Source organism: Takifugu rubripes, chromosome 4, assembly GCF_901000725.2.
Source record: "Takifugu rubripes chromosome 4, fTakRub1.2, whole genome shotgun sequence".
In the NCBI taxonomy this organism is placed as follows: domain Eukaryota; kingdom Metazoa; phylum Chordata; class Actinopteri; order Tetraodontiformes; family Tetraodontidae; genus Takifugu; species Takifugu rubripes.
In genome coordinates, this window is record NC_042288.1 from 12,002,297 (window position 1) to 12,029,331 (window position 27,035).

A 27,035-nucleotide genomic window follows, 5' to 3' on the forward strand; every position below is an offset into this window, starting at 1 on the left:
TATAGTAGGCGGGCCATAAATTGTTGTCAAGGCAACTGGGTCATAAAGTAGTTTATTGTCGTAAAACATATGAAGACACAAATATGCAGAAAAACAAATAATAACAGCGTTGTAGGTTAGTAATTTTATTCAATATATAATTCTTGGCAAGCACATATTTTTCCTTTCAACAAGCAATATGTTTACTGCTTCAAATAACAGTTTTTATGGAAAAAAGGTCAGATTTTAAGCAGCGATTACTATCATCTGATGACAATAGAGGTGATGAGAAATGCAGGGCGTGGTACATGAAGGCAGGCAGGTCTTAGGAGAAAGGCTTCACAATCTTCATGGAGATATAGTTCTGTGGACATGTAACACTGTGTGTTAGAATTCAAAAAGCATCCAAAATATTAGTTTAAAAGGCAGCAAAAAAGATCCAGATGAATTATCTCACCGGTAGAGAGTAGAACAGGATCCCCAAGAACAAGATTACCAACAGAAGGACAATTGCTAAAAGAAAAAACCACTTAAATCTGCGCCAAATGATGAACTTCATGGTCTTGCAGGGATTGGTGAACCAGAAGAATGATGTGTCAGGGCGGCTGTTGATTGGGGGGGAAAAATAGCATTAAAATGTATATTCATATATATTTATGCAGACCAGAGTGCTGTGACATTTCTTACTTCGGCTGGTCTAGTTTGGGATTCATGTTTGGCTCATCTCTGCCTTTCCCTGCAGGCCTCTCCTGCATCTCCTTCTCATCCACTATTTCAAGCGTCATTTCTACTTTTCCCTGTAAAACATTTAAGCACATTTATAATCACAAGAAAACATAGATACAAAAAATTGTTTGTATGCTGGGAAGAACAGCTTACACCCAGCACATGTTTTCCATCCTGCTCATTCACGCATGGCCACCAGCCACGAACAGCCTTCTGGGAGAAGAGTGAGTTGGGCAGTGGCTTTTTCAAGGAAGATGAGTTTGGCATTCCAGGCAGCATCTTTAAGCTGCACTTCTCTGGACTCTTAGCAGGAGAGATCAGTTTGAGAAGATCCAGCTCAACTGAACCTTTAGGAGAGATAAAGATGGGGGGGGGGGGGAGATGCATGAATTTGAATTTGAATCTCAGTCCCATTTTTTGCTGTAAAATTTAGTTAACCCTGTTGTTTTACCTAAGTAGTCATCTAGGGAGAATTTGTCATTGTCCCATATCTGGATCATCAGTTTAGGTGGAATCCTAAATTCAGTTTTATCCAGGTTCCAAAAATGGTCCTAAATAGCAGTTTATTGAGATTAATCCTGTAAACACTAACAACACTGATGTATAAATGTGATGTTTCCACTTACTTTCCTTGAGACAACGCACAGCTGTTCTGCAGGCAGGTAGTCAAACTCGTAAATTAACCTCCAGTTGAAATTTCCATCACCATCCAGGGATCTGTAATGGACATCGGTCTTCTGTTTCTGCTCCTCCATTCCTGGCATCCATCTGGGAAACACAAAAACATCAAGTTCACATTAGCTAGCCGGCAAAGAAAAGTAGGTAGAAAAGAATTTTGTTTCATAAGACATCTACCCTTTAACATAGATATCACTCATGTTCTCTCCAGTGATGCTTGTTTCATCCAGAATGACATCTGTTGTGTTCCAAATGATGGCTCTCAAAAAGTATCTGTTTTGAAAATATTGCAGTATTTTAATCTTACAAGCGTAATAACAAACGGCAAATATCTCTTCTCAGGTGTGTTTTACTTCTTGGCTCTGCGTGGTTTAATAACACATGGAGGCCCTGGCAAACCGAGGTTTTTCGGGAAAATGTCAACCCACATTTGGATTTGTCCCTGGATTCATAGAAAGAAACAGGACATTTGAATGAAGATGTGATGCAATACACACGGAGATGGTAAAATTATACAGTGTTGTCATGACCTGGGATAAATTTGGTTGGTGGGAGCTGTAAAGAGTTCTGGTCTCCACATGCTCTGGCACTAAGCCCTGGTTTCTGAGGACGTACAGGGCCAGTCTCTCACTGGCTGGGCCCAAGTGTGGGTTGATCCCAGGGGTTGTCTCTGCAATGAATATGCAACATCTTAGACACGATGGACGAAGAGAAATATTACTTAAGCGTGAACACAACTGTCAAGAAAGAAGTTATCAATCTAATAAATGATTACTATAATCATGGTTCTAAAATATGAGCATGGTACCAAAATCGTGCAGGTTGTATTGTCTTCCAGAGAATGTCAGAGAGCTTCCATCTCTTTCTAGGCGAGGAGGTGGAATGGCCCTCAACTTAGCTACATGCTGGAGGATCTGGGAGGGCTTCAGCTGGTCTCTCCACTGATTGATCCCAGAGCTAGAGCAAAATAGTTTCTTTAATGATTCTGCTGCTGGTGTGTTAGTCCTAGTGTATGTGCCAAAGACTGCAAACTTACGTGCAGTAGGTCTGCGGCAGGCCACAGCTGGACCTGTAGCGAGACAAGAGTCTGTTCTCTAAATCAATGACGGTTTCACCCACTTTTTCATCTCTGCTCAGCAAATCGTAGTCATAGACTGCAATCTTTAGGTCTTTGTCTTGAGGTATAAAGCAGGACAGCTCGAACATCCTGAACAAATAGAAAGGACAGTTATAATATCCCACAATATACAAAATCATATACATTGTGAGTAAAGTATTATTTGAGAACATTTAATAACATAAGATTTTTACAATGGAACAGTGAAGTTTCACCTTCCAAATTCTGGATTAAGGGTGTTTGGTTTGTAGTTGTCTCTGTCATCATGTGTTTTTCTGCCCATTGAAATCTTGACATATGGATCACACTGAAACAACACAAAACAAATCACAGCTACAATCATCACCAATCACTTGGGTTCACGGGCTGTATTAAAGGGAGACTGGATGGTAAAGCTTACCATTCCATTTGTATCCTTAGGCTGCAAATCAATGCAACGAATCACATAGATCCGGACCAGGCACTCCTGTGGTCCACTTTCTGGGAGCTCTGTGAACTGTCGGGGTGGAGCTGGAACCCCTGGGTCATCAGGAAGTGGGTAAATTTTGAAGGAGCCCTAAAGAATAAGAATTTATCAAGATCACTTTTGTAAAATGTACATGTCAATTGCTCTTAAACAGGGACGGAAATTTGAAGATGGCAGATGAAAATACCCAAACTATCCACCAGAGGACGACAAAGAATTAAGTATCTGTACAAAAGAAGTAACCTATCTTTAACAGAAGGTAAAACATTTTGGAAATCTAAAGGTGATAGTAAAGTTTACTCCCTGTATTTTTTACCTTGAATTCTCCCACCACAGACGGGTCATCTTCATCATTTTCTTCAGTCTTTCCTCGCTGGAGTTTGAAGGTACGGCAGAAATCAGTGAGTCCGTCGAACTCGGGGACGTCCTCTAGTTCAGTTTCATACACCTAAACAAAGAACAAGCATATCAAAGATGAAATTATCAATATAAAAACACAAATTATAGTTCTGTGGCAACACAGGAGGGCATGTAACCTGTAATTTGTCATATCCCTTTTTCAAATAAGGGCCACACTTCTCTTCATCTCCAATGGAGGCATAGAATTTGCTCCACCAGTCAACAGTTTCCTCCTCCTACAAAAACAAAATAAAAGAGAATAGCTCCTTCCCCCACACAGTAAGTTTTCATTTAAGAATCTGCGGGAAGTCTAGATCTCACCTTTTCTGCTTGAAGCTACACAATAGGAGCAAAAAAGAACACATGTCATAAGTAATGGAAATAAAACAATATGTTCTGTACCTATATGCAGCATTGCCTACCACAGTGTTCAGAATGGGACTCTCCTCTACATCTATGATGACGTCATTCTGAGCCGCAGCAATCATTGCCACTGTAAAAACAACAGAAGCCACAACAAAGTCCATCCTCCATTCTAGCTGATCACACCTGCCTGGTTCAATGTGGGCTTTTTACCTCTTGCAGACATGCAAATATCATTACTGATGCGATACGGATCACAGCGGAATTCCTCCAGGCAGTCAATGGTGCACTGTCCTACTACAGGTTTCCTTCCAAAAGGCCGGTGGTCAATTACCTTCAGCACAATGGGAGGGGTATACATCTCCTCTTTTGGAAGCAGCTAAAGGAGTCAGCAAGAGGCCATATTAGAAGCATGGACATGAAATCCTTGGAACTTTCGGGCTATTAATAGAGTTTTAAGACTTTTACCACTTTGAGCAGCAAAACAGATCCAGGGAAGTTGGGGTTCTTTTTGAAGTTTCTGATGACTGTAGTTTGAACTATCTCACCACCACACTCCACTATCAAACTTGGTGAGGAAACTGTGGCTAATTGGTAGGACTTCATGTTCCTTAATCCCCAAGTCAGGACCTGGAACCAAATAAATGCCCAAAAAACCCTCAGCATACCTTGGAATTTAGTGGAAACAGTTTTTTTTCAAGAGTAATGGGGTACCTCAACCGCTGTTAGCTGCACTACAGGTCTGATCCCCTGGGGAACCATGTAGAGCCTCTCGCCTCGTCGGGGAGGAACTATGGGCAAATCTCCCTCATCTGCCTGGAGGACAAAGCACAGCATGGTGCTAAGGACACACCTTAATAAGGGAAAGATTGAGTATTTATCTTATTTAGGTTCTCCCTTACCTTGTCTTTGAGGAACAGCTCCGCAGCCATCAGCACCTCCCCGGCACTGCGGCCTTTTTTTGAGACTGGAAACCACCGAAGCTTAGGAGTGCCAGACATACTGGGGTTGAGTTTCACAGTAGGGGCGCACATAGAGCGACCCATGGGCTCATCTTTACCCTTTGAAATAAATGTAAACAGACAACTACTGGTTGGACCTAGTATGAACCCAATTACCTCCACTGCAGTTTCAGAAATGATAACCGACGCCTATCATTTGAACACAACTTTGGTAGATTAGATGCTCCACATACTACTTGATCGCTGTCATACAGCTCCAGCACCACGTCCGGAGGATTGTAGGCAACAGTTTGCGGGTCTCCGTAAATTTCAATGTTCTCAAATATGAGAGTTTGGTCCCACGTGGGGTTCAGAGTGGCCCTTATAACCTCTGTGGTTTTGCTCACATGTAGGAAGGACGCATGGACATAAGGATCTGGAATGAACAGAAATATTTTCAGAGATCGGGGCTCTCTATTGCTTATAGTAGTTTTTTTTAATTTATAAGTATTTTCTTTACCTGAGAAGCTGTCTTTGTCCATGGCACAGAGGTTCCTCCCCTGATACACATACACTCTCAGATGATAAATATGGGACCCTGACAGGACACCACTGTTAATACAATGCTGAGCTTTGCCTCAAAGTAAACACAGGAAAAAGTAATATACTGCTGATTATTAGCCCTGATTTAAACCACTCAGGAAGGCTAATGTTGCTCAGGAACCAACGTTTTCCGGCCCAAATACTTACGGCTAAAATGGCAGGAAACAGTGGGGGTGTTGGCACCAAAGACTTTGGCCGCGTCTGTTTTATTCGTTTTTTCATCAACATCAACTCCCTGTTGAAAAAAATAAAAATAAAAACTGGATACCTAAGAGCTTCAAGGAAAGCAGCAGGCTGATTTACAAACAGTGGATTTTTTTTAGGGGGAAAAATGCAGGACTAAAAATAAATCTTTTTTCTTGACATCTGGCAGGACACATGCAATAAAATAAGAGGATGTGACTCATTGGCAAGAAATGGAACAATTCATATTTGCCAAAGCAGCATTTTTCAAGGGACCTCAGATGGACTCACCAGCCCCCCTTCTAGTTTAAAGATTGCAGAAGACCCGATACAATCTGACGGGACCATCTTCCTTCTCCATCGGCGGCGGCGGACAGTGTCAGAGGAGCGCTCCTTCCTGTGGAACTTCCAGCCAATGAGGGAAGAGTACTCCCAGCCTTCCACAGGTTCTCGCCTCTGCAGAAGAAACTAGAAATTGTATATCTTTTTCCATTTATGTCCCCCCGTTCCGCCACTCTCGGCCCCCTCACCTCAGCGGGAGCTGTCTGGTCTGATATCTTCTTTCGTGGTCTGATCAGTCTCTTCCTGCGATGGACATGGTACATTTTCTCTGCTGCAACCCACGATTTGGGTTTGTCATCAGGTGGAATTGTTATTCCATATTCCCATCCTACAAGGTAAGGTCGAGGGACATATTGGGATGGTGGATTTCCAAAAAAAAAAAACCCACATAAGGACATTTTGAGAGACATTCTTATCCTTTCTGTTCATGTTACCTTTCTCATCTACAGCTCTGTTGATGTCAAAGCTCCAGTCATCCTCCCAGCTCCACCCAGGTGGGCATTCAAATGCTCCTGGACTTTGAGCCTTTTCTCCATTCTAAACAACAGGGACGCGTATTAAACATCTACAGTGGGTGTAAATGGAAACGGTTCAGTTGTGTGGACCCTTAATATATCTTTTTAACATAACAACAGAGATGAAATGCTAATTCTTATCATTATTTTTCTGTGGGTTTGTGGCTGAAAGATGGCAATGAATCACATCCATGAAAGAACCAGGAACATCTAAAATATGCTATGATAACATTGGAACCTGATTAGACAGGCTTTTGTTCTCTTATCTTTAATTTTTTGTCCAAGGTTGTCCAAGGTATCCAAGGTTTTTGAAAACATGTCTGTACATGCGTGGACTTGTGCATGTGTTGCGCATTTACCACATCTGTATACGGCTCTGCAGCAGGCTGCCAGTCCCCACCAGGAAATCGTGTTTCATTTTGAAAAACTTCATCGGTGAACTCGGTGTGGCCTGCGTCCGCTTCAGTCAACAGGCTGCGGAACACAGCACAGAATAGTTGTGCCCGTGACTCAGAGTTTAGACACGAAGGAGTAAGTTCAGGAGACAGGATAGGTGGAACACAAATGGCCAGACCAATGAGATTTAGGTAGATTACTCTGTTTATATTTGCCTTGGATGGAGAATGTAAGCACTTCACAAGGAGACTTCATGGGACATTGACCTCCTCAAACCAAAACACAACTTGATGCTGAATTCCTTCTCATTTCCTGTGATTGTTTTCCTGACATGGTGCTGTAATGCAGCTAACTCAAGCACCAATCTATGCCAATTAACTATGCTGGGAGTTGGAATATGAGTCAGATTCTGAGTCTGCACCACCATAGTGGCAACAGGATGTTTGGACTTCAGAGCCCAAGTGTTCCAGTCAAAAAACAACTATTGGGGAGGGGGTATATTATTGTCTGGATTTAAAGCTTACCATTTTGCTGGGTCAACAAACCAGTCGTCCTCCCATTCCCATCCACGAGGAGGTAGAAAGCGTTCCCGTTTGAGCTTCACTTTTCCGGTGACGTCCGAGAACTTGTGGCGGCCGACAAGGCCGGTGGTTCCCCACTTGCCCAGAACAAAGGCCTGGTTTTCATACTGCAGAAGACAAATCGGGTGAAAATTGCGATCACTCATTCACACCTGGCTGAAATGGGATCACTCTTGGAAAAGGGACGTCACCATTTCTGCATAGACGCTGAAGCTTCCTTCTGAGAAGCTGTTAAACTTTTCCTCCATGGCAGAAAGGCTGAGCCACATGCTGATCCTCAGCTGAACGGGGATCTTCATGCCTTTATTTTTGTCCATTGGGTACTGATAAACAAAAGAAGCTTTGTCTAATACTCCTTGGAAATGTCGACGTGAACAGTGAATATCTGGTTCAGTCTAGTCTCGCACCTGCATGAATATGGTTTGGATCCGTCCACAGTGTTTGCCACGGGCCTCTTCGCTGAAGTTGGAGTACAGGACCTCGTTTGCTGGAACCCGGGCATAAGCGACCCGCTTCTCTCCTCTCAACATCCAGATGATCACATCTGGCATGCTGTTCTGGGGCTGTTGAAGGCAAACCTCATTTAGTCACATCGGTACAGGTTTGTATGTAGGTTTGTTTTTTTCTTTATCTCCATCCTGACCTCTTCTGCAAGCTGCTTGAGTCTGTCCAACCAATCCTCAATGTCACTAATTGTAGCCTTGATGTCGGTGGCGTCCTTGATGCGAACGGCCATTTGTTCAATACTTTTTACAGCAGCATCTCGCAGGTTTTTTATCTGGAGATCCAGAGCGGTGACATTTGGCCGGCCCTCCAGTACTGGAAGCTGGAAACTGTTTCACAAAACAATACAGACAAAAATCTCCAAATGTGTCACTCATTAAGACGTGAGTTCTCAAGAAATGGTTCCATATGGTCTCTTCGTGAAACAAAGAATTCCAGAAGTTTGTTCTTTCTTTATACATCCTCACCTGTTCATGTCCTCTAACATGTGGTTGAGGAGTTGAAGCCAAATCTCTTTCAGGCGTGTCTCTGCCACTTTGGCCAAGACTGCAGTTTTTAACGAGGTGAGTCTGGTCTCCTAGAGGTCGACACACAAGCAGAATGAGGACATTATTCCAATCATTAGTGTAGGAATGATAAGTCTTCAGGCACCTTTCTTGATTCATATTTACCAGCCTCTCTGCAAGGTGGAGGAGAATGTTGACAGAATCCAAACGGTGACTGATGTCTTCCCAGTATGAGGTCACAATCACTACTGGTTTGGTGTCAGCCCAAGGCAGATAATAATAGTGATTACCTTTGGGATAACAAATAATAGTTATGGAGATAGTTAAATATGTCACTCTGGAATCAATGAAGTCCGGATTCACAAGTTGAGATCACTGCAAGATGCCTGTGCTGTTAAAATTCTGCTTTAAAACAGAGGTATGTAACATTTTTGGTTTTATTGTATTGCCATTTTCATACCATCAAACACAGCAAAGCTGTACTGAGTGGTGGAGGACAGTGGCTTGCAGGTGGAGTCCAGTTTGTTGCCATAGTTACCAATGCTAACCTCAAACTGAATGGGCTCGCCCGGCTCTTGGAGCATGCACGCACTGTGGAACACAGCGCACAGGGAGTACTTCCTCCTCCGCTGGTACTTCTGGAAAAAAAGGGGTAGTATGATATTGAAAAGGGGTGGTCCTCCAGTTTCAGTTCTTTAGGAAAGATGAGTTATTTTTTCTGTAGGGCTGAAGCATAATTCCATTCCAAAATAAGGCAGGCTGACATTGAATTCAATTCAATCTCACTTTATTTATAGGGCGTCTGTTACAATCACGATTGTCTGCTTTACAGAAAGGCAGAGCCTGATCCCTGAGGAATGAAGCAAACCTCCCTTTTAACAGGAGGAAACCTTGACCCTCCTGCTGATGGCCAAATGAGTAAAGGAGGAGATGTAACTTTACAGACCTGTGCCACTAAGATGTCATCACTGCAAATGTGGTCCACATTTTTATCAATCTTTCCATCCAGCTCAGTGGATAGCTCAACAAGCACCCTCCCCCTGTAGGCCACACCTTCACCCTGAAAGGTAACAAACCAATCATGTTAGCTAGGCCACATGCGTATACGTGCCAAACCCTCAGCACTGATCCTGTGGCAGCGGCCTTACTTTTCCAAGATTGAGCTCCTCGTATGGGTCAGGAAGCCCGGAAAATTCTCTCGGGCTACCGTACAGGTTGATGTAGCAGGGGCCAAACGCTGGGAGGAAACCAATCTCTGATGCTGCAGTGCTCACTGTCAAACGCAGAAGACACTCGTTAACTGCAAACTTGTTTACCTTTTTCTTTTATGCTAATAGAACCAAAAACCATGAAGCGCGTACATTCTGACAGAGTGTTGCCGGTCTCAGCCCGTCTATCTGTGTCAGTGGAGAGGGAAAAAAAAATAAATCCAATGTTTAGCCAGTTGAGCGAAGCATTAAACAAACCACCACTGATTATCACCCTCAATCTCTCCACCCGATGACGACATTGTGCTGAGATTTAAAAATGTCGTCCCGATAGCGTCATCCTTGGTCAGACAATCCCTGTGGAGAGAGATGACAGGTCAAACATTGGCTGCGATCAAACCATTCCAAGCTGAGCCGTGCAGGAGTGAACGTCGTCCTTACCAGTCGTACATGGTCAGCTTGATGCGCTCACACATGGATGGAAACTACTGACGCAGACAGAGCGGCGGTGTTACTATGAGCCGAATCCAAAACCTCCATTTGCATTTAAACGCGTCATTCATACCTTCACTTGGACATTTATGAGTTGGTTCCATTCTGGGTTGGCATTTTTCTCAATGATTTTGGTGCACAACTATATAAAGATTCATAGATATTAGTACAATAAAATCCGACAATTAACTTAATTTGCTCCAAACTTCAACTACCTTCTTTCCAGCAAAGCTCAACTCCACGTACGGATCCACCAAGTTCTTCTTATCGACGTCGCCTCCGAAGACCTGTTTGACCGTCTGAAGGAAGGCGTCATCCACTAGAATGGAAGTGTGTAAGTCATGTCAGTGTGAGCTGTCGTGGAGCATTAACAGTAAGAACACAGAGGGTAGAGAGTGAAGACGGATCTTCTGCTCCCCTCTCTTTGTGCACTGTGCCGGTGCAGGAGCGCTACAGTAACATTGATTAGCACGCCAAAGTACTTAAATGGAAAAATGAACTGTTTTTGCTGAAAGAGTTTTGATAAATTGGGATGTAATGAGGGCTCACTCTGTGGTACGTCTTCAGCACGGTAAACTTTGAGGGTGATGGTGGCCGACCTCATTGAGACGCCAGCCGGCACTAAAAGGTTGCTCTCTATGTCGTCTTGCTCCTCGGTCACATCTCTCCTCTCCGTCTAGCAGGATTGTATGGGAGGGAATACTGTCAAGGGTTCTTTAGTACTGAAGAAGAAGTGGACTTGATGGTGAGGTAGACCGCATGCTCACGGGGGGCTCGTCTCCAGTTCCCAGAACAATGATGCTGACTTTCAGGTAACCTCGGGCTCCAGAGCTGGAGTCATCAGCGTCGCTCAGGAGGAGCCATTTTCTCATTATGGCGTGACCTGGGACAGGAAACGTTCCACATGATAAACTATAACCAATCAGATGCACAGGGCATCTTAATAAAGCGTTTGATGAGGGAATACTCACCTGGTTCATCAAAGATGTAGCCAACATCCAGCTACAAAAGCACGATAAAGAATTATAAATCATAATTAATGCCAAAAACAATCCTTTAATGTTAAATGATCAACCTTGAATTCCCCCATGAGACTGTCTGCTCTGAGAGAAAAGGAGTCATAAACCTGTCAGGAAAAGCAGAGAATCAGTCGTCTGATTGTGAAGGAACAAGGTGGAAATTGACATAGTTTCTAATCCAGTTAGTCTGTCAGAAGGGCCAGCGTGTGTCAACTCACCCGAAGAATAATGCTCTCATCAAACAGCTCTGAGGGCAGCATGTTAACATTGTAGAAAAACATCTGGAGGACAAAAACAGAACTGGTCACAAATGTGCACCATTGTCTGAGGGACTGATGGCAACACTGCGGGACTTACAGCGCATTCAGCTGAAGATGCTCATGCTTGGACAGAAACTGAGATAAGGGAGGGCGATGAGGAAGAAGAAAGAAATCAAGCCTCTGTTTTCAAGCATCATTTGGGGAACTGGAGTCAAAGGGAGAAATGAAGCTGCAGCGGCAAGGAGATGCAGAGAAGAAGAGCTTCAGGTGCTGGAGCCATTACCTCATCGAAAAATGGGTTGTTTCCTCTCCTGATTCTCGTCCTGTGGGTCTGTCCGCACGTGCTCACCTTGACTACTGGCTTGATGTTGTTGCCGGGCAGCTGGCGGCCCTCAATGACACGTACGCGAATCTGGACACGGCAGGGATTCACAATTACCAGCTCATCGCTGCCACTGCAGTTTGGGATTAATAATATCCCAATAATCTCTGAAAACATTTCTGGAACATTCGGCCAGGATTGTTGACGTTTGGGGTTTTTATAATTGACGGCTGGTGAAACTGGTCAAAGAGAGTTTTGAAATCAAATCGGGATGAAGGCAATACCTGGAAGTCCTGAGGTTTGTTGGCCAGGGCTCTGTTCCTCTTTCGGCTGAGTCGGACTGGCTTTCGCCCCTGTTTCCCAGGCTGATTTGACGAAGAGGCAGCGGACACACCTCCACCTTGGCCTCCACCGTCCACAAGCGCCTCCTCTTCATCACCTTCATCGGTGCCTCCTGAGAGGCAAAATAAACAAAGATTATATTCACACGCAGCATTTTGTCTTCCATGAAGTAATTCTGGGACTCACCAGCGTCCACGTGAGACGTATCTGCATCAGGTGGGTCAGTTAGGGTTGAAGTGGCGTTGGCAGGCGGTTCATACCGGATCAGCAAGTTTATGGTTGCCTGGAAAAGTGCATGTGTGAGCATTTGACATGACTTTTATCAGTGAGAGCATAATAATAAAATATTATTAATGAAAGCGTAATAATCACCCCAACAGCTTTTTGTTTCTCATTCATCAAGGGCACATTCTTGAATGGGAGCGATGTCGCTTGACCACCGGCCAAGTCTCTCAGAAGGATCTTTGCTGAGCCGATAAACCTGAGTCACATACATCATCATCATCATTATCATCATTATTATTATTATTCATTACTGGTTCAGTATTCTGCCACTATTTCCACTTCCCAATTTTACTTCTTCACACATGACAAAGCAGGCAACAACGCCTAGATTTCTGTTACTAGCAACAATGATGAATGACCGCAAGAATTGCAACAAGTCAACAAATAAATGTACATCGCAGGCCGAATTAGCACAGTCACCATGGTGACACTTGGATGTTGCAAGCGTGTGGGTGCAGGAAAGCACCCTGGGTTGGTCCCCAGTCCAACATGAGAAGTGTCCACAGAGAGAGAGAGAGAGAGAGAGAGAGAGAGCTGAAGATGAGCACCCTCTTGATGTGAGAACTTTATTTTTCATGTGGGAACAGCAGCTGCTGCCAAGTCCCCTGAGTGACGAGGAGCATTTGCTTGCATTTGGCAGCCAGAAAACACTCAGAGAACACAGAACCGGCTGAGATTCACCACAGGAATGTTCTGGGATCTTTCTGGCCTGGGTACGGGTAGATAAATACAGAGGGAGGTAACAGGCGTGTCCTCCCCCCAACAACACTGGAGTATGACAAATCCCCTTAATACGCTTTATCAAACCATTGTTTCATTATTACACAGGTTTTTAACATGTGGCTGCACATTCCTGTGTCGACACGCAAAAACTCATTCACTGTTTGAACATGTAACTCCAACTTAAAAACCTCACTGGCAGAGTTCATCCAGCAGCGTCTGAGGCAGCGGAACTGAGCTGTTACTCATCCGCACAGATGTGCCAGCAGCAAGGCAGCGCACGAGGCCTCGTTGGCCAGATTCACGCGCTGCAGACAGGCAACGATCGTGGAAAAATCTGAGTGCATTCGTGGCCGAGGCAGAACGCCACCTCCCCCCATCCCCCACCCGTAAAGTGCCTGTCGCCAGAGTGACTCGCTGTGAGATAGTCGGCTTTCCTTGATGCCTCCGTGGCGGAACAACATATGATTACGATTACATAGATGTTAGATTGTGCTGTGAAATAGGTAAAGCGTGAGGCAATTTCAAAGTGAGATAATGGACTTCCTTTTATAGGCAACATTTCTGGTAAGCAGAGGCAAGAGCAAAGTCATTGCAAGTCTAAACAAGAACGCACAGTCCCTGTGGTTTCAACTTTCAGATGAAAACACCATTTAAGCAATGTTGTTGGAATCAGCCGTATCATGGTACTGACACCGCCACAGCCTGCTGGCTGCTTTTAATATTCAATTCTATTTTATTAAAAGGCCCAGAAAGTTAGACTGAGCTTGAGGAAGGAGGAGTTGGAGGCTGAGTCCCAGAAACCCTCCTCCACAGCAGTGTGGTCAGGTATCCACTAGTCTGCAAACTTTCAGACGGGTTTCTTACTTGTCTTTGCCGATTGTTTCGAAGTCTTTCACAACCACGTCGATAAAGGACGATGCATCCAGGGGCGAGCCCTTCAGATCAAATTCAAGTACCTGCATGAACAGGGAAGTGAAAGTTAACAACAAAACAGGGACCTAAAGCAGGGACCTAAATCTTACAGTCTAAATCCAATCGCTTATTTTAATCACTTACTTCGTTCCAAACAGGATTCAGTTCATTGTCAATTGATTTGGTTTTCTTCTTCTCACCTGCAATTTGAAGGTGAGTAATGTAGGTTTTGTGGCAAAACACTGAAAAACTGCACTAATAATACACATTAAAATTGTGTGCACAATCAAATTCGAGAGTGAAATAGTTACAGAAGCCAAAATCGCAGGACAGAGTTTCTGCCCTTATAAGGATGGGCTCTTCATTTTTAAATAAGAAGTTCTCAAGGTTTATCGTAAGTTTGTTTTAAGATATTTAAAAATGTCTAACTTAAACACGGTGGCGTGCATGAAACAACCATCAAAATGGTAACAGAGCAACACTTGAATGTTGTTTGATTGATGCGCATTTCTCACCCCTGAAGACGATCGCAGTGATCGGATCCGGATTTCCCAGTTTCTTCTTAGGGATCCCGCTGGCGGACTCAACGATGACCCGCAACATATCAGAGTCGGGGAGGGGGGTCCAAATTTACTGAGAGAAACAAGTCATATTCCACTGGAAGACAAAAAGAAAGACTCCGCACAAGTTCTTAAGATGTGGAGAAAAGAGGAGAGGATGAAAGAGTGCAGCCTCCGGAATCAAAGAAGTCTGTGCTGAGGCTGAGCTCACCACATGACCCTCCTAACCTTCTTCCCGTTAAGAAGAAGTTCACGTACAGTATTCTGTCGACTGGCATCACTCCACATCCTGAGGACGTTCGGAGATTTTCGGAAGTCGTTTTCTTTTACTAGGGCGCCCTCTAGTGGTGAAGATTACACATCACTTCCGTGCCTGTTAACCGCTAGCTGTGTTAAAGGGTTAGGGATTTCATGCATTTTAGTTGCAGGTTTTTGACTTTTGTATCATATATTAAAATTTAACTTAAAAAAAACATTGTGCGGATAGTGCTATAATAATAATAATAATCATCATCATCATAATAATAATAATAATAATAATAAAATAATAAAGTACAAGTTACAATGGTAATAATCCACTTTTAGACTGCTGAGAGAAGTGATCTGCTGTCCTGATTTGGTCTGTGGTCTCACACAGCTCAGATGAGATAAATATCACCATGGAGCTTGTGCATGTAATCCCTTTCCTGGGCTATTTGAGGGAGTGGATTACAATTGCTAATCAACACCATCAGGAATTGTGACCCTGGAACTTCAACATCACTCTAGCTTTGGCCTAAATCATTTTTCTGCCTTCATTTACTTATACAGTCTTAATTAATTTATAATATAGCCAATTGTATAAATATTTATCAGCTAAAATTATGTTTCATAGAAAAGGCAGTAAGATCAAAAGATGAATTTGAAATAATTTAAGTTCAACTTTTAAATAGTCTATGACTTGTTATTATTGAAATTATCCTTTTTATTCAGGCTGAGTGCATTTCAGTAGTTGAAGGGTCAAGAATTGCATTAAAATAAATCGATTAAGCAATCCAGTTGAACGCTTTAAGTGATTAAAAGAAGCTGCCAGCTGACGGCTCAGGTTAACCACTCTGTGGAGGAGCCTAATAGTGAAGTGCTGCTGTTTGTGAGGGTGTTCATCAGTGTATCATCACAATAATCTCTGTGATTCATACAAATCCTCCTGAGGCATCATAAGGTTTTTAAAAACAGTCTCTCTGTGGCCGATAGCTGCTTTCACCCTCTTTGTTTGGTGGAATTATCATTATACTCTTTAAATCATAACACTGGCCTTTTTAGTGCCTGGTTCCTTTCTACTGTGGTCACTCTGCAGGTGGTATAACTGGGATATGTCTTTGTGATGGGATTGGATGCTCCAAAATGACAAGTGGATGGATTTACAAGTTAAGAAAGCTCAGAGGCTTTATGAATCTTACGTCACAGCTATTAGTGACCCCTGGGATCCCCTTATGGAGTAAGCCACTGCCTTCTGTTGCTTTGGTTGAGGTTGAAGTTTGGGAAATGCTTCAGTAGCTTCTGTAGGTCCTTTACTCCTCTGCTGTCTCCTCTATCCATCCGCACTCATCTGGCAGAGCGTCACGGAACCTTCAACATGGCAGACAAAGACACTGTGGAGAAGTTCCTGGACAACAACCCAGAGTTTGCCAAGGTCTATTATGAGAAGAAAGTGAAGGCTGATGTGATCACGGCTGCCTTCAACAACCAGGTGCAGGTCAAAGACCCGGCATCCTACAAAGATCTGTCCACCATCCAGGAGGCCGAGTTCATCTTTGAGCTCATCAAGGAGATACAGAGCAGCAACCCGCTGGAAAAGATCCTGCACAAGATTCTCCAGAGGATTGCTCTGCTGATCCAGGCAGATCGCTGCAGCTACTTTGGCTGCAGGGCTCGTAACGGGACACCTGAGCTGTCCACCATTCTCTTCGACGTGACACACAATTCCCCCTTAGAGAAAAATGTCGTCAACCCCAATGTGGAGATTGTTTTTCCCACCGACATGGGAGTCGTTGGTTGGACGGCCCATTCCAAGAAGCCTCAGAACATTCCCGATGTTAAGAAGGTAAAGAGAAAACTGCTGAATTTGTTTGAGAAAAATGAACGGATTTTGTGGACTTTTGATTGGAAAAACATGTTGTGTTTCCATCTAAAGCATTTGGCTGCTCTTCTTCTCAGGATTCTCATTTCAGTGATTTTGTGGACAAACAGACCAAATACACCACAAAATGCGTGATTACAGCTCCCGTCATGAGTGGGAAGGAGCCCATTGGCGTCATCATGGCCCTCAACAAACAAGGCGCTGAGGACTTCTCAAAGAGCGATCAGGAGGTGAGTGGCCTTGAGGAACGCCTCAGACGCCTCAGGTGTTACATATTTTTAGCCAATGATTTGAAATAACCTATTTTAGCTCTGCCGACTTCCTGTTACTGACCTTTTGTGCCTTGACCTATAATGACAGCTCAACTCCTAATCTTGTCTGGGAGGGAGTATTTCCCCTTTTCTTGTCTTTTTTGACACAACACATCCCAGCCACGAGGATAACTCAGCAAAAATGACTCTTCCAAACAAACGGAGGTGAACTGAAACACTCTTTTGTTGCAGCTCTTTAACAAGTACGTGAACTTTGCTGCAGTTGTGGTTATGCAAGCACACACCTCTTATATGTGGGATGTAGAATCTAGGAAAAGCCAGGTAAAAAAGCATTTTCAGAGCGCAGCTTCAATCATCACATGCACATTGTTAAATAAAAGGGTTTTTGGGGCTGTTTTTTTTAACATTTTAGGTGTTGCTGTGGGCGGCCAGCAAAGTGTTTGAGGAGCTGACGGATATTGAGAGGCAGTTTCACAAAGCTCTGTACACAGTCAGAACGTACATCAAGTGTGAAAGATACTCTGTGGGACTGCTGGACATGACCAAAGACAAGGTATGGGGGGAATGATGGAATCAGGCTATTGTGGATGCAGAGACGTGATTATGGGCATTTCTCAACCAGGAATTTTTCGATGAGTGGGCAATCAAACTAGGGGACCAGGAGCCCTACAAAGGCCCCAAGACCCCTGATGGCAGGGTGAGTTAAAGGGCAGAATGGTTCTTTTTAACCCAGCTTGCAGACATTTGAATGATGTTTTTGCTCCAAATATTTAGGAAATTAGCTTTTACAAGATTATCGACTACTTGCTGGAAGACAAAGAGGAGATTAAAGTTATTCCGTAAGTACACGGATGTGCTGAATGGGTTCTGAAAAGGACTAATCTGTGCAGTGACTCCTTTTCTCTGTGCTCACAGTGGCCCTCCAGCAGACCACTGGGCCCTGGTCAGTGGGCTCCCCTCATATGTGGCGGAGAATGGAATGGTAAGTTTTTCCTTTTATTTGGATTAAAGCGTTGCTGAACATTCCCGAGACTCACACTTTGGTCCGTCTAGATCTGCAACATGATGAACGCTGCGGCGGACGATTACTTCACCTTTCAGGTGAGCCGCTCCTCTCTCGCTCCGCTTCTATCGCACCCTGTATGTGACACAACCTGGTTGTTGTATCTGGCAGAAAGAAGCGGTGGACGAGAGTGGGTGGAAGATCAAGAACGTCCTCGCGCTTCCGATTGTCAACAAAAAGGAAGAAATCGTCGGAGTCGCCACCTTCTTCAACAGAAAAGATGGCAAGCCCTTTGATGAGAATGATGAGCAGATCATAGAAGTATGGGACGATTCTTGGCTTTGGTTTAATCCTGCCCTTATTTCTAAAGCAAAAGCACCTCACCCAGACATTTAAGGTATTTAATTTCGCGTCCATAGTCTCTAACCCAGTTCCTTGGCTGGGCCACCCTGAATAGCGACACGTACGACAAACTGAACAGGACAGAGTGGAGGAAAGAGGTCGCCCAGGAGATGCTCATGTACCAGACGAAGGCCTCACTGAGCGACGTGCAGACCATTCTGGTAAGCTGGGCTTTATTTGGTTGCTTTAAAGCAGGCAAATGTAAAACGTTTTCACGAACACACAGAACACTCAGGAGAAATTTGGCTCTGACCCTGAAGACTGCGACCAGAAGGAGATGTACAAGCTGTTGGTAAGCTGCCAGATAAGAGAGCCAGCAATACTGCTCATGATATCAAATCTGATCATTTGCTGCGTCCTTCCACCCTGCAGAAATCAAACATCCCTGATGCGAAGACTGTGGACTTGCATGAGTTCCATTTTAGCGACTTCCCCCTGTCAGAGTTTGAGCTCATCAAATGTGGCATCCGCTGCTTCTTCGAGCTGGGGGTGGTGGAAAAATTTAAAGTTCAAGCGGAGGTAAAGTAGGCACCCTCGAGTTTTTAACAACTTCTCGGTCATTTGGCTGCCAATGGCGTTTCTCCCTCTTCCCTTCCGCCGTGCAGACCCTGACACGATGGATGTACACGGTCCGCAAGGGATACCGCGACATCACCTACCACAACTGGAGACACGGCTTCAATGTGGGACAAACCATGTTTACGCTGCTGCTTGTAAGGCCGAGTTCTTGCACCAAATACCCTCTTTTCTTGCTGCTTCGGCTAAATTTTGCTCGCCACGGGTGAATCCATCCTTCTCCTCAACAGACTGGTAAGCTGAAGAAGTACTACTCAGACCTTGATGCCTTCGCCATGGTCGCTGCTGGATTCTGCCATGATATTGACCACAGAGGGACCAACAACCTCTATCAGACAAAGTAAGAACCTTTTGTGTCCGGCTACAGGACACCGAAACATGATCATGTGACTTACCTGCTCTGGATTTGGCGCACTTCCGCAGGAGTCTATCCCCGCTGGCCAAACTGCACAGCTCCTCAGTCATGGAGCGACATCACCTTGAGTACAGTAAAACGCTGATGGAGGATGAGGTTGGTCTTCCTATTTATCTGTTTAACAACAGCATTTGGGAGTATCTGTCATGCCGCGCGGTGACAACCGTTGTCCATTATCCTGCAGAACCTGAACATCTTCCAAAACCTTCAGAAGCGTCAGTTTGAGACAGTGCAGCATCTGTTCGAAGTCTGCATCATCGCCACAGATCTGGCCCTCTACTTCAAGTAAGGACGTCCAGCAGCCTCGACTGTGAGGGCGTCTTCGGTGGCCTAATGGCTGCGTTGCCTTTCAGGAAGAGAACAATGTTCCAGAAACTGGTGGAAAGCATGCAGGCAATGCCAGAGGAGAAAGAGAGGATCAGCTACGTCTCCAACAACCCGACCAGGAAGGAAATCATCATGTAAATGCAGAGGATGAAAGCCAATGCTTGCAGGTTTTCGAGATTCCATTTATTCAGAAATGTTCTTTAATTTCTGGCAGGGCCATGATGATGACAGCCTGTGACCTGTCAGCCATCACAAAGCCGTGGGAGGTTCAAAGCAAGGTGCCTTCCTGTCCCCAGACTCCTCATCTAAATGGAACCCTCCCGCTCCCCAGACTCACTTCTCTGTTTGTTTTTGATGGTTCTAGGTCGCTCTGATGGTGGCGGCAGAGTTTTGGGAACAGGGAGATCTTGAGAGGACAGTCCTGGAGCAGCAACCTATTGTAAGAACTCCATACAATTATTAGCGTTCCTGAACCTCGTTCACCATAATCACATTGTTCCTTCTTTTGCCACTTTAGCCCATGATGGACAGAAACCACGCCGACGAGCTACCAAAGATGCAGTGTGGTTTCATTGACTTTGTCTGCTCCTTTGTATACAAGGTACATCGGTTTAGAGTAAAACGCCATGTGTTCTCCCCCAGTTTCTAAAGATCGTTGGGGCTTGTCCTGCACTTTTGCGTGTGTTTTGCAGGAGTTTGCTCATTTCCACTCAGAAATCCAGCCCATGTTCGACGGGCTTAATAACAACAGGTGCGAGTGGAAAGCCCTGGCAGATGTCCACGAGGCCAAGATAAAGGCAATTGAGGATGGGAAGAAGAAGCCGGAGGAACCAGATCAAAGTAAACCTTCAGCGCTTATCACTGTTGTCAATATTCCCTCACTTTTATTTTTATTTGTAACTCATAGGTGGCGGAAAGTCAAAGACGTGCGTGATCTGTTAAACCACCAAGACCCCTGACACATTCAAGGACACAGTCACGGAGGTCCATCAGTGTGTCTTTGGAATAAACATAAGGAGTTCTACAAATATGCAAAAATCCTTCTTTTTATATGAGTCACTCTTCCACCCTCTGGTCCTGAAAAATATTTTAATCCACACTTCACTTGAGTAGAAATGTTTATATGCAATGCTATAATAATGTATAAATGTATAGTGTATATAGCTCCATTTAAAAAAAATACAATATATGTATTTTTTTTATTCTAATCATAATAAATTTAAAATTAACTTATCAAGCTGTTTAATTTTAGACATGGTTTTAAATGTCAAGCTACAAATATGATGCAGATTAAACTACTATATTATGTTTATGAAATATGTATTATTTACACCTAAAGCTTTCTTTCAATTCTCAATTTCAAGCATATGTCCCAGACAAATGGGTGAGAGATGTAAGCAGATTTAACAGGATTGGATTTGTTTATAAGCCACCTCGAGCTTGTGGGCTTTCCTTTTTAAATCCCCTGCTTAAATTTTTTTTTAAAAACTGTCACCCTGTTCATAAGGCATGATGTTGGGAGCACGTGTGGACACAAGGAGCTGGAAGTAAGAGAAAAATAATTAAGAGATGTTCTGATGTAGGCATAAAGCTGGCATTTAGGAGCAACATGTAAAATATAGAAGCATAAATAATGTTTATTTTAATAAAAATCACTAGTTTGTGTCTGATCTTCTTTTGAGAACCATTTCTAAGCAATATAGTATATCCATTTACAGCAGGTTTGACAAATGCTATGTTTTTATCAGACGCTAATATACAAGCATATAACATTTACTAATGTTGAATGAATATAGCTTATATCATGCTTGTAACATGATATACTATTGACCTCTGGGAGAGTTAAAGATATTATTATGCATCAAAAGAGCACAGATGGTACATACTGTTGAGGTAAATATCATCAATATTGGAGAGAAATGTCATCCAAATGTTAAAATATTGAGATAAGTCTCACAAATCTTTATTTGGGCTTCGTTGAAAACTGACACTAAAGTACCCGTGGCAAAAGTCATCATCCTCCTGAGATGATGGGCTCAGGCAGATGGTAGCAGGTGACGGGCAAACTTCATAGTTCATACCAGAGGGGTCAAAGTCCCGTCAGCCACGTCATAGAAGGTAAGCCAGCTTTGTAAATGGACAAAACATCTTAAGACATAACACAGCTCCAGAGGTCAAGCATATTATGTTGTTTTCACTGCTGGGAGCACATGGACTGACCAGAAGGATGAGCCATTCGCAGATAAAAGGTGGAAATGTGAATGTACTTTGTCAAATGTTTGGATTAAATCTCATTTTAAGTTTTAGTATTTTTTTTATTAAACAATAAGCTGCATTGTTGCTTTATTTGCCCTCAGTGATATAGAAATGGATATAGATTTAATTTGTTTTTATCATTCAGCAAAAGATTTCTTAAATAAATGAATGATTTCATATTTAACAGGCCATAATTTGTTTGTATTGCCCTCTAGTGGCAATACGGGTTACTGCAGTATGTAGGTAATTTATTCCGCCCCTTCTCTCTCTCTCTCTCTCTCTCTCTCTCTCTCTCTCTCTCTCTCTCTCTCTCTCTCTCTCTCTCTCTCTCTCTCTCTCTCTCTCTCTCTCTCTCTCTCTCTCTCTCTCTCTCTGTGTTTACTGGTTCGAGTTTTACTAACAGCACATGGACACTGAGTGACCACAGATAACCTCAAATGCAGCATTTTGTCCTTATAACATAACTGTTAACATCAGTCACATTAGTATAGTTCTCTTTTATAGAGTGATGAGATAAAGCCTGAAAGTCTGAGTTCCTTTTCAACAGGTTGCCGTTAAGAAGATTACAGTGTGGCTGGATTCACTTTCCCTTCCTTCAAGAATTCCAAATATTGTTCTTCTTCTAATTGTGGGAGCAATTTGAAGAAGCCAGCCCCTTTTGCGATTTAAATAACGTTAAAATTTCTGACGATTGTTTGGTGGTAAAGGGCAACATGAACCGAGAACCCTACAGGACTGATCCATTTGGTCACGCTGTTTCGTCTTATAATCTGACACAAAATGCAAATTCCTCAGCAGAAAAATCAAAACTATGCGATGATGTGCTGTTAAAATGCCGAAAGCCTTTCAGAAACAATATCGGCCGTGCAGCACCGAGGCTGTACGAGCCACCATATGGCAAAACAGGCCTGTGCGTGCACATTCTCTCCTTGTGATGAATGATGACATTTATGAAGAACAGACAGTGCCCATCATCCTGCAGCACAACAATCACCCCCATTTACTCCAAAAAGCTTGCGGGGGACAAGGACTGGTTTCTTCCTCTTCTCCATTTTCCTACAGGATTCCTGGAGCAGGCAGCGGGCCTGGAATGTCGTTCCGCTCCCCTCTCTCGTCGGATCATGACCCCGCAATTCCAAATTCCCCACTGTCCTTTCCACAGCCAATAAGGTATTACCATAGCAATAACAGTGAAGAGAAAACATGTCAGCCAGGGTGTGGGGAGGCCAAAACATCTGCACGTTTCCCCCCAGAACGTGACACAGCTTTTTAGAGAAATGTAAACACATTAATCACCAAGCTCAGGGGAATGGGATTAATTTGATCAGATGCCGGGAAGGATTTCTATTCATTCTGGCCGGAACATTGGAAACAGTCGTGATGAGAAGGACTGACGCAATAAAACAGGGCAGGTTTTAGAAGAAGCTGGTTAGTTTTGAAGGGGAAAAAACATGTCATGATCGGCCTGATGGGAGCCAGATTCTGTCCTTTGTTTGTGAGGGGTGTCAGAAGGGGGGTGGGGCTCATTTCACTGAAACAGAGCAGATGTCAAGAAGACAGGAGGGCTTCCACACGCCCCTTGTCACGGGCCAGCCGCAGTTGACATCTACCGGTCTCCATGGAAACCGGGCGTCAAACAGGAAATAAAACAGCCCTTAAAAAGACCAAACCCTCGGCGCACTTTAAGGAATATACACAACTTGTGTCTGGGGGTGTCGATTCAAGCCCAGCTAGTGTTATTTTGTCGTTATTGTTGCTTTTTCCTCGGGTTTCCCGCCTGTATCCCGCATCGCAGCGCGGTGTGCGTCTGCGCCACAGACAGCGATCCGCTGGCTCATGGCAGCGCGCTCCATCCACAGCTGATTCACCATTAATTATACCATTCCGTCGCCCATTGGGAGCTGCGAGCGTGTGGGTTGCTTTGCCGAAATCCTAGGCGTGGTTTTGGATGGAGATGCTCCGTCTGCTCCCGCTGGGATCCCCACCTGCCGTAACGCCGCGTTTGTCAGCGCGCCAGCTGGTATTTTCCTCAGCTCGCACCACCGCGCCGCGGATCTGATCAGGATCGTCGTTCGCTGTCGTGGCTGATGCTGGCTTTTATTTCAGAGCTACAGCATAAGTGAAACACCGCTGCGGTCGTCCTGGACGCCCGGTTTTAATCGTCGTGGAGACATAAATAAGATCGGACGGCGCGTCGCCTGGCCTGCAGCGGCGGCGACGGACGGAAGGATCCACGGCAGAGAAGCCCGGTTCATGTCCAGGATTTCTGCTTGGCCAGCATGGAGAATTCACCGAAGATGCCCATGAGATCGACCTGGCTCTTTTCACTTGTCGTGGCGTCTGTTTTTCTTGCGGTGGTGGTCGGGAAACCCAAGCAGCCTCGTTGTCCCACACATTGTACATGTACCAAAGATAACGCGCTGTGCCAGAGCGCGGATATAATCCCCCGCAGCTTTCCCCGCGAAGTCACATCACTGTAAGTCTTTACTTTATTAACAATTTTCGGTGCACAGATTTCTAAAAGACTGTCTTGTATGAGATCTGAAGGCGCGCACACATGTCTGTGTTTTCCTACAGATCATTCGCCAATTCTAAATTCACCGAAATCCCAAAGGAGAGCTTCATCCACTCTCCCGGCCTGCATCTCCTGTGAGAATTCTCCAAGCTTTTTGTCATTGTCTTTATTACATTTGTCACTCTCTATAGTGAGCAGGATCGCAGCGAAAAAAAATATCACAATAGTATTAGATTTCCTGGAGGCCTTCATCTGAGCATTTTCCTATGCAGGCTGTCCCTCAGACTTGTGGGGAATCCCCCTTTAAAAAAGGAAATCCTTTGACTTCATGGGGAGGAGTCATTTAAATCTGATGTGGGTTTTTTGGGGGTTTATGGGATATGATAAAGCAGATAGGGTGTCTTTTTTCCTCCTGCAAAAGTCTGTTTTTGTGTGAGAATAAGGCTGCAGATGTGGGGTAACAGCTTGTTGTCCAGGTGGTGAGCAGCTAGAGTGAAATATTAACAACTTCTCTGCAGCCTGTTCACAGCCAACAACTTGGAATCTATCAACGAGGATTCTTTCCTCGGGCTTCCTCATCTGGAATATCTGTAAGTGGGTGATGCCACCTTATTCCGGAAGATGAAATGAACGCTTGTAATCATTCGACTTCCCATTTTAAAAAAACCTTCCCAGGTTCATCGAAAACAGCCAAATCCAGACGATCTCTCCTAACGCTTTTAATGGGCTGAAGACCTTAGTGCATCTGTAAGTTACTCCCGAACTCAATTTTATTGAGTTTAGATCATTTTTTTTCAACCAGTTTGGTGTTTTTAGTTTGGAATTGAATGAAACAAGAACAGTCATAGGGAGTTAAATGTCATTGGCAGTGATTCTTTGTCATTCCAGGAGTCTGGCCTTCAATAACCTGGAAACTCTGCCCAAAGATCTTTTCAGGGGTCTTGAGGCCTTGACAAAAGTGTACGTATAAAGTTTTGTGTTCAAAGTGCCATTATGCTGGTTTGCTAAAGTGCTAAAGTGCAAGATTCAAGCCACAGCTTGTGAGTGGGCGGCCCTTTTAAGGCCATTAAACAGCCGTGTTGCTCAGAGGAAGAGATAGTCCTGCCACTTATGAACCACGGAAGCTGTTCTGCTCTCAAGGTTTTGTTTGTTTGTCATCAGAGACTTGCGAGGGAACCAGTTCGCCTGTGACTGTAAGCTGAAGTGGTTGGTGGAGTGGATCTACAGCACCAACGCCACCGTGGATCAGATCTACTGCAAAGGCCCAGCCTCACAGCTGGACAAGAAGATCAACAGTCTGCTGCCGCAGTCCTTCGACTGCATCACCACAGGTGGAGCACAGATGGAAGTTCAGTTATTGTCCCTCCAGCCGTGACCTTTGAACCTCACCTGAGGTTTGTTCTTGCTTTCCTCAGAGTTCGCTTCCTACCAGTCCTTGGACTTCAAGACATTATCGGTGGAGGCCTTTTCCTTTGGAAATGACCAGTATGTAGTGTTTGCTCAACCCTTCAATGGGAAATGCACTTTCCTAGAGTGGGATCATGTGGAGATGGTCTTCAGGAAATACGACGAAATCAACAGTAAGTGAAATATACGCACATAACGCTGCACAGCAGCCGCCATGATCGCTCCCATCACGGTGGCCCGCTGTTTCCTCACCAGGCACTTCCACGGTGATCTGTAAACCTCTGGTCATCGACGACCAGCTCTTCGTCATTGTGGCTCAGCTGTTTGGTGGATCCCACATCTACAAACGCGACAGCTCGGCAAACAAGTTCATCAAGCTCCAGGGTATCGACATCCTCAAAATCCGTAAACCCAACGACGTGGAGACGTTTCGCATCGACGGGGAATCCTTCTTCATCATAGCAGACAGCTCAAAGGCCGGCTCCACCACCATATACAAATGGAACGGCAATGGATTCTACTCCCATCAGTCGCTCCACCCTTGGTACCGGGACACCGATGTGGAGTTCATGGAGATCTCCTCCAAGCCTCACCTGATCTTGTCCAGCAGTTCCCAGAGGCCGGTCATCTATCAGTGGAACAAAGGCACCAAGCAGTTCGAAAGACGCACTGACATTCCAGAGATGGAGGACGTCTACGCCGTCAAGCACTTTCACGTCAAGTCGGACCTTTTCATCTGCCTGACGCGCTTCATCGGCGACTCCAAAGTGATGCGCTGGGACGGGGCCCTGTTTCGAGAGCTGCAGACCATGCCGTCCCGCGGGTCCATGGTGTTCCAGCCCTTCACCCTGGGAAGCTGGCAGTACGCGATCCTGGGCAGCGATTACTCTTTCACCCAGGTGTACCGCTGGGATGCCAAGAAGGGCGAGTTTGTCCAGTTCCAAGAGGTGAACATCCAGGCGCCGAGGGCCTTCTCACCGGTCTCCATAGATAACCGGCAGTTCCTGCTCGCCTCAAGTTTCAAAGGCAAAACTCAGATTTACGGACACCTGGTCATTGATCTGAGCAACTGAACGGACCCAGGCTGAACCCTCTTACTCTTTACACTTTGAGAGTCCATTGGCGTTCGTGCATGATACATGTGATCACATGTATCTTAACCAAATGTGGCCCAGGTTCATGTAGAGCTCACTGCATGTTTCTCAAGTCACAATCAGATCTGGTATTCCGCCAAGACATTAATGCATGATTACAAGCCATCAAATCGATGAATGCAGTATCCATACACATTAAAACGTGCATTCGCCAGTAAGCTATTACA

The 27,035-nt window shown here is 44.5% G+C and overlaps 3 protein-coding genes across 4 annotated transcripts; 2 read left to right on the top strand and 1 right to left on the bottom strand.

Annotated features, from left to right (window-relative positions):
* Positions 1–36: 36 nt before the first annotated feature.
* Positions 37–14,669, bottom strand: myofl (myoferlin like). 2 transcript variants are annotated; one of them, XM_011603293.2, is made up of 54 exons: positions 14,378–14,669; positions 14,007–14,062; positions 13,815–13,906; positions 12,315–12,423; positions 12,129–12,225; positions 11,885–12,054; positions 11,562–11,690; positions 11,237–11,299; positions 11,075–11,125; positions 10,971–11,001; positions 10,767–10,882; positions 10,549–10,675; positions 10,215–10,318; positions 10,073–10,141; positions 9,949–9,992; positions 9,782–9,864; positions 9,661–9,696; positions 9,448–9,572; positions 9,246–9,359; positions 8,760–8,937; positions 8,465–8,589; positions 8,261–8,370; positions 7,933–8,122; positions 7,697–7,852; positions 7,481–7,612; positions 7,233–7,396; positions 6,672–6,786; positions 6,232–6,334; positions 5,986–6,125; positions 5,747–5,911; positions 5,420–5,507; positions 5,190–5,267; positions 4,924–5,105; positions 4,631–4,789; positions 4,443–4,544; positions 4,197–4,358; positions 3,942–4,107; positions 3,788–3,858; positions 3,687–3,701; positions 3,503–3,601; positions 3,283–3,414; positions 2,901–3,056; positions 2,716–2,807; positions 2,420–2,590; positions 2,192–2,340; positions 1,914–2,053; positions 1,737–1,825; positions 1,561–1,656; positions 1,332–1,473; positions 1,157–1,256; positions 859–1,052; positions 667–776; positions 437–584; positions 37–343 (listed from the first exon to the last, which is right to left on the bottom strand). In XM_011603293.2, exons 1-54 carry the CDS (start codon positions 14,463–14,465, stop codon positions 305–307), a joined length of 6,162 nt encoding a protein of 2,053 aa, XP_011601595.2. In that variant the 5' UTR covers positions 14,466–14,669; the 3' UTR covers positions 37–304. The 2 variants fall into 2 exon arrangements, with proteins under 2 accessions (XP_011601595.2, XP_029691133.1); XM_029835273.1 differs by lacking the exons at positions 11,562–11,690; positions 11,885–12,054; positions 12,129–12,225; ... (2 more) ...; positions 14,007–14,062; positions 14,378–14,669 and adding an exon at positions 11,376–11,468.
* On the top strand, positions 13,914–21,164 carry LOC101062462 (cone cGMP-specific 3',5'-cyclic phosphodiesterase subunit alpha'-like). Its single transcript, XM_003964051.2, has 23 exons — positions 13,914–14,075; positions 16,018–16,505; positions 16,619–16,771; positions 17,045–17,134; positions 17,226–17,366; positions 17,436–17,510; positions 17,588–17,652; positions 17,729–17,795; positions 17,867–17,914; positions 17,988–18,137; positions 18,236–18,379; positions 18,445–18,510; positions 18,591–18,737; positions 18,824–18,931; positions 19,025–19,134; positions 19,218–19,305; positions 19,394–19,494; positions 19,563–19,670; positions 19,751–19,814; positions 19,901–19,975; positions 20,054–20,137; positions 20,229–20,376; positions 20,444–21,164. The coding sequence occupies exons 2-23, from the start codon at positions 16,038–16,040 to the stop codon at positions 20,476–20,478; spliced, it is 2,535 nt and encodes an 844-aa protein (XP_003964100.2). The 5' UTR covers positions 13,914–14,075; positions 16,018–16,037; the 3' UTR covers positions 20,479–21,164.
* Positions 21,165–23,963: 2,799 nt separating this feature from the next.
* Positions 23,964–26,851, top strand: lgi1a (LGI1a protein). Its single transcript, NM_001246290.1, is given in 8 exon segments — positions 23,964–24,268; positions 24,370–24,441; positions 24,826–24,897; positions 24,983–25,054; positions 25,196–25,267; positions 25,469–25,638; positions 25,723–25,887; positions 25,970–26,851. Coding segments are annotated over 8 exon segments (1,638 nt in total). The 5' UTR covers positions 23,964–24,071; the 3' UTR covers positions 26,788–26,851.
* Positions 26,852–27,035: the final 184 nt, after the last annotated feature.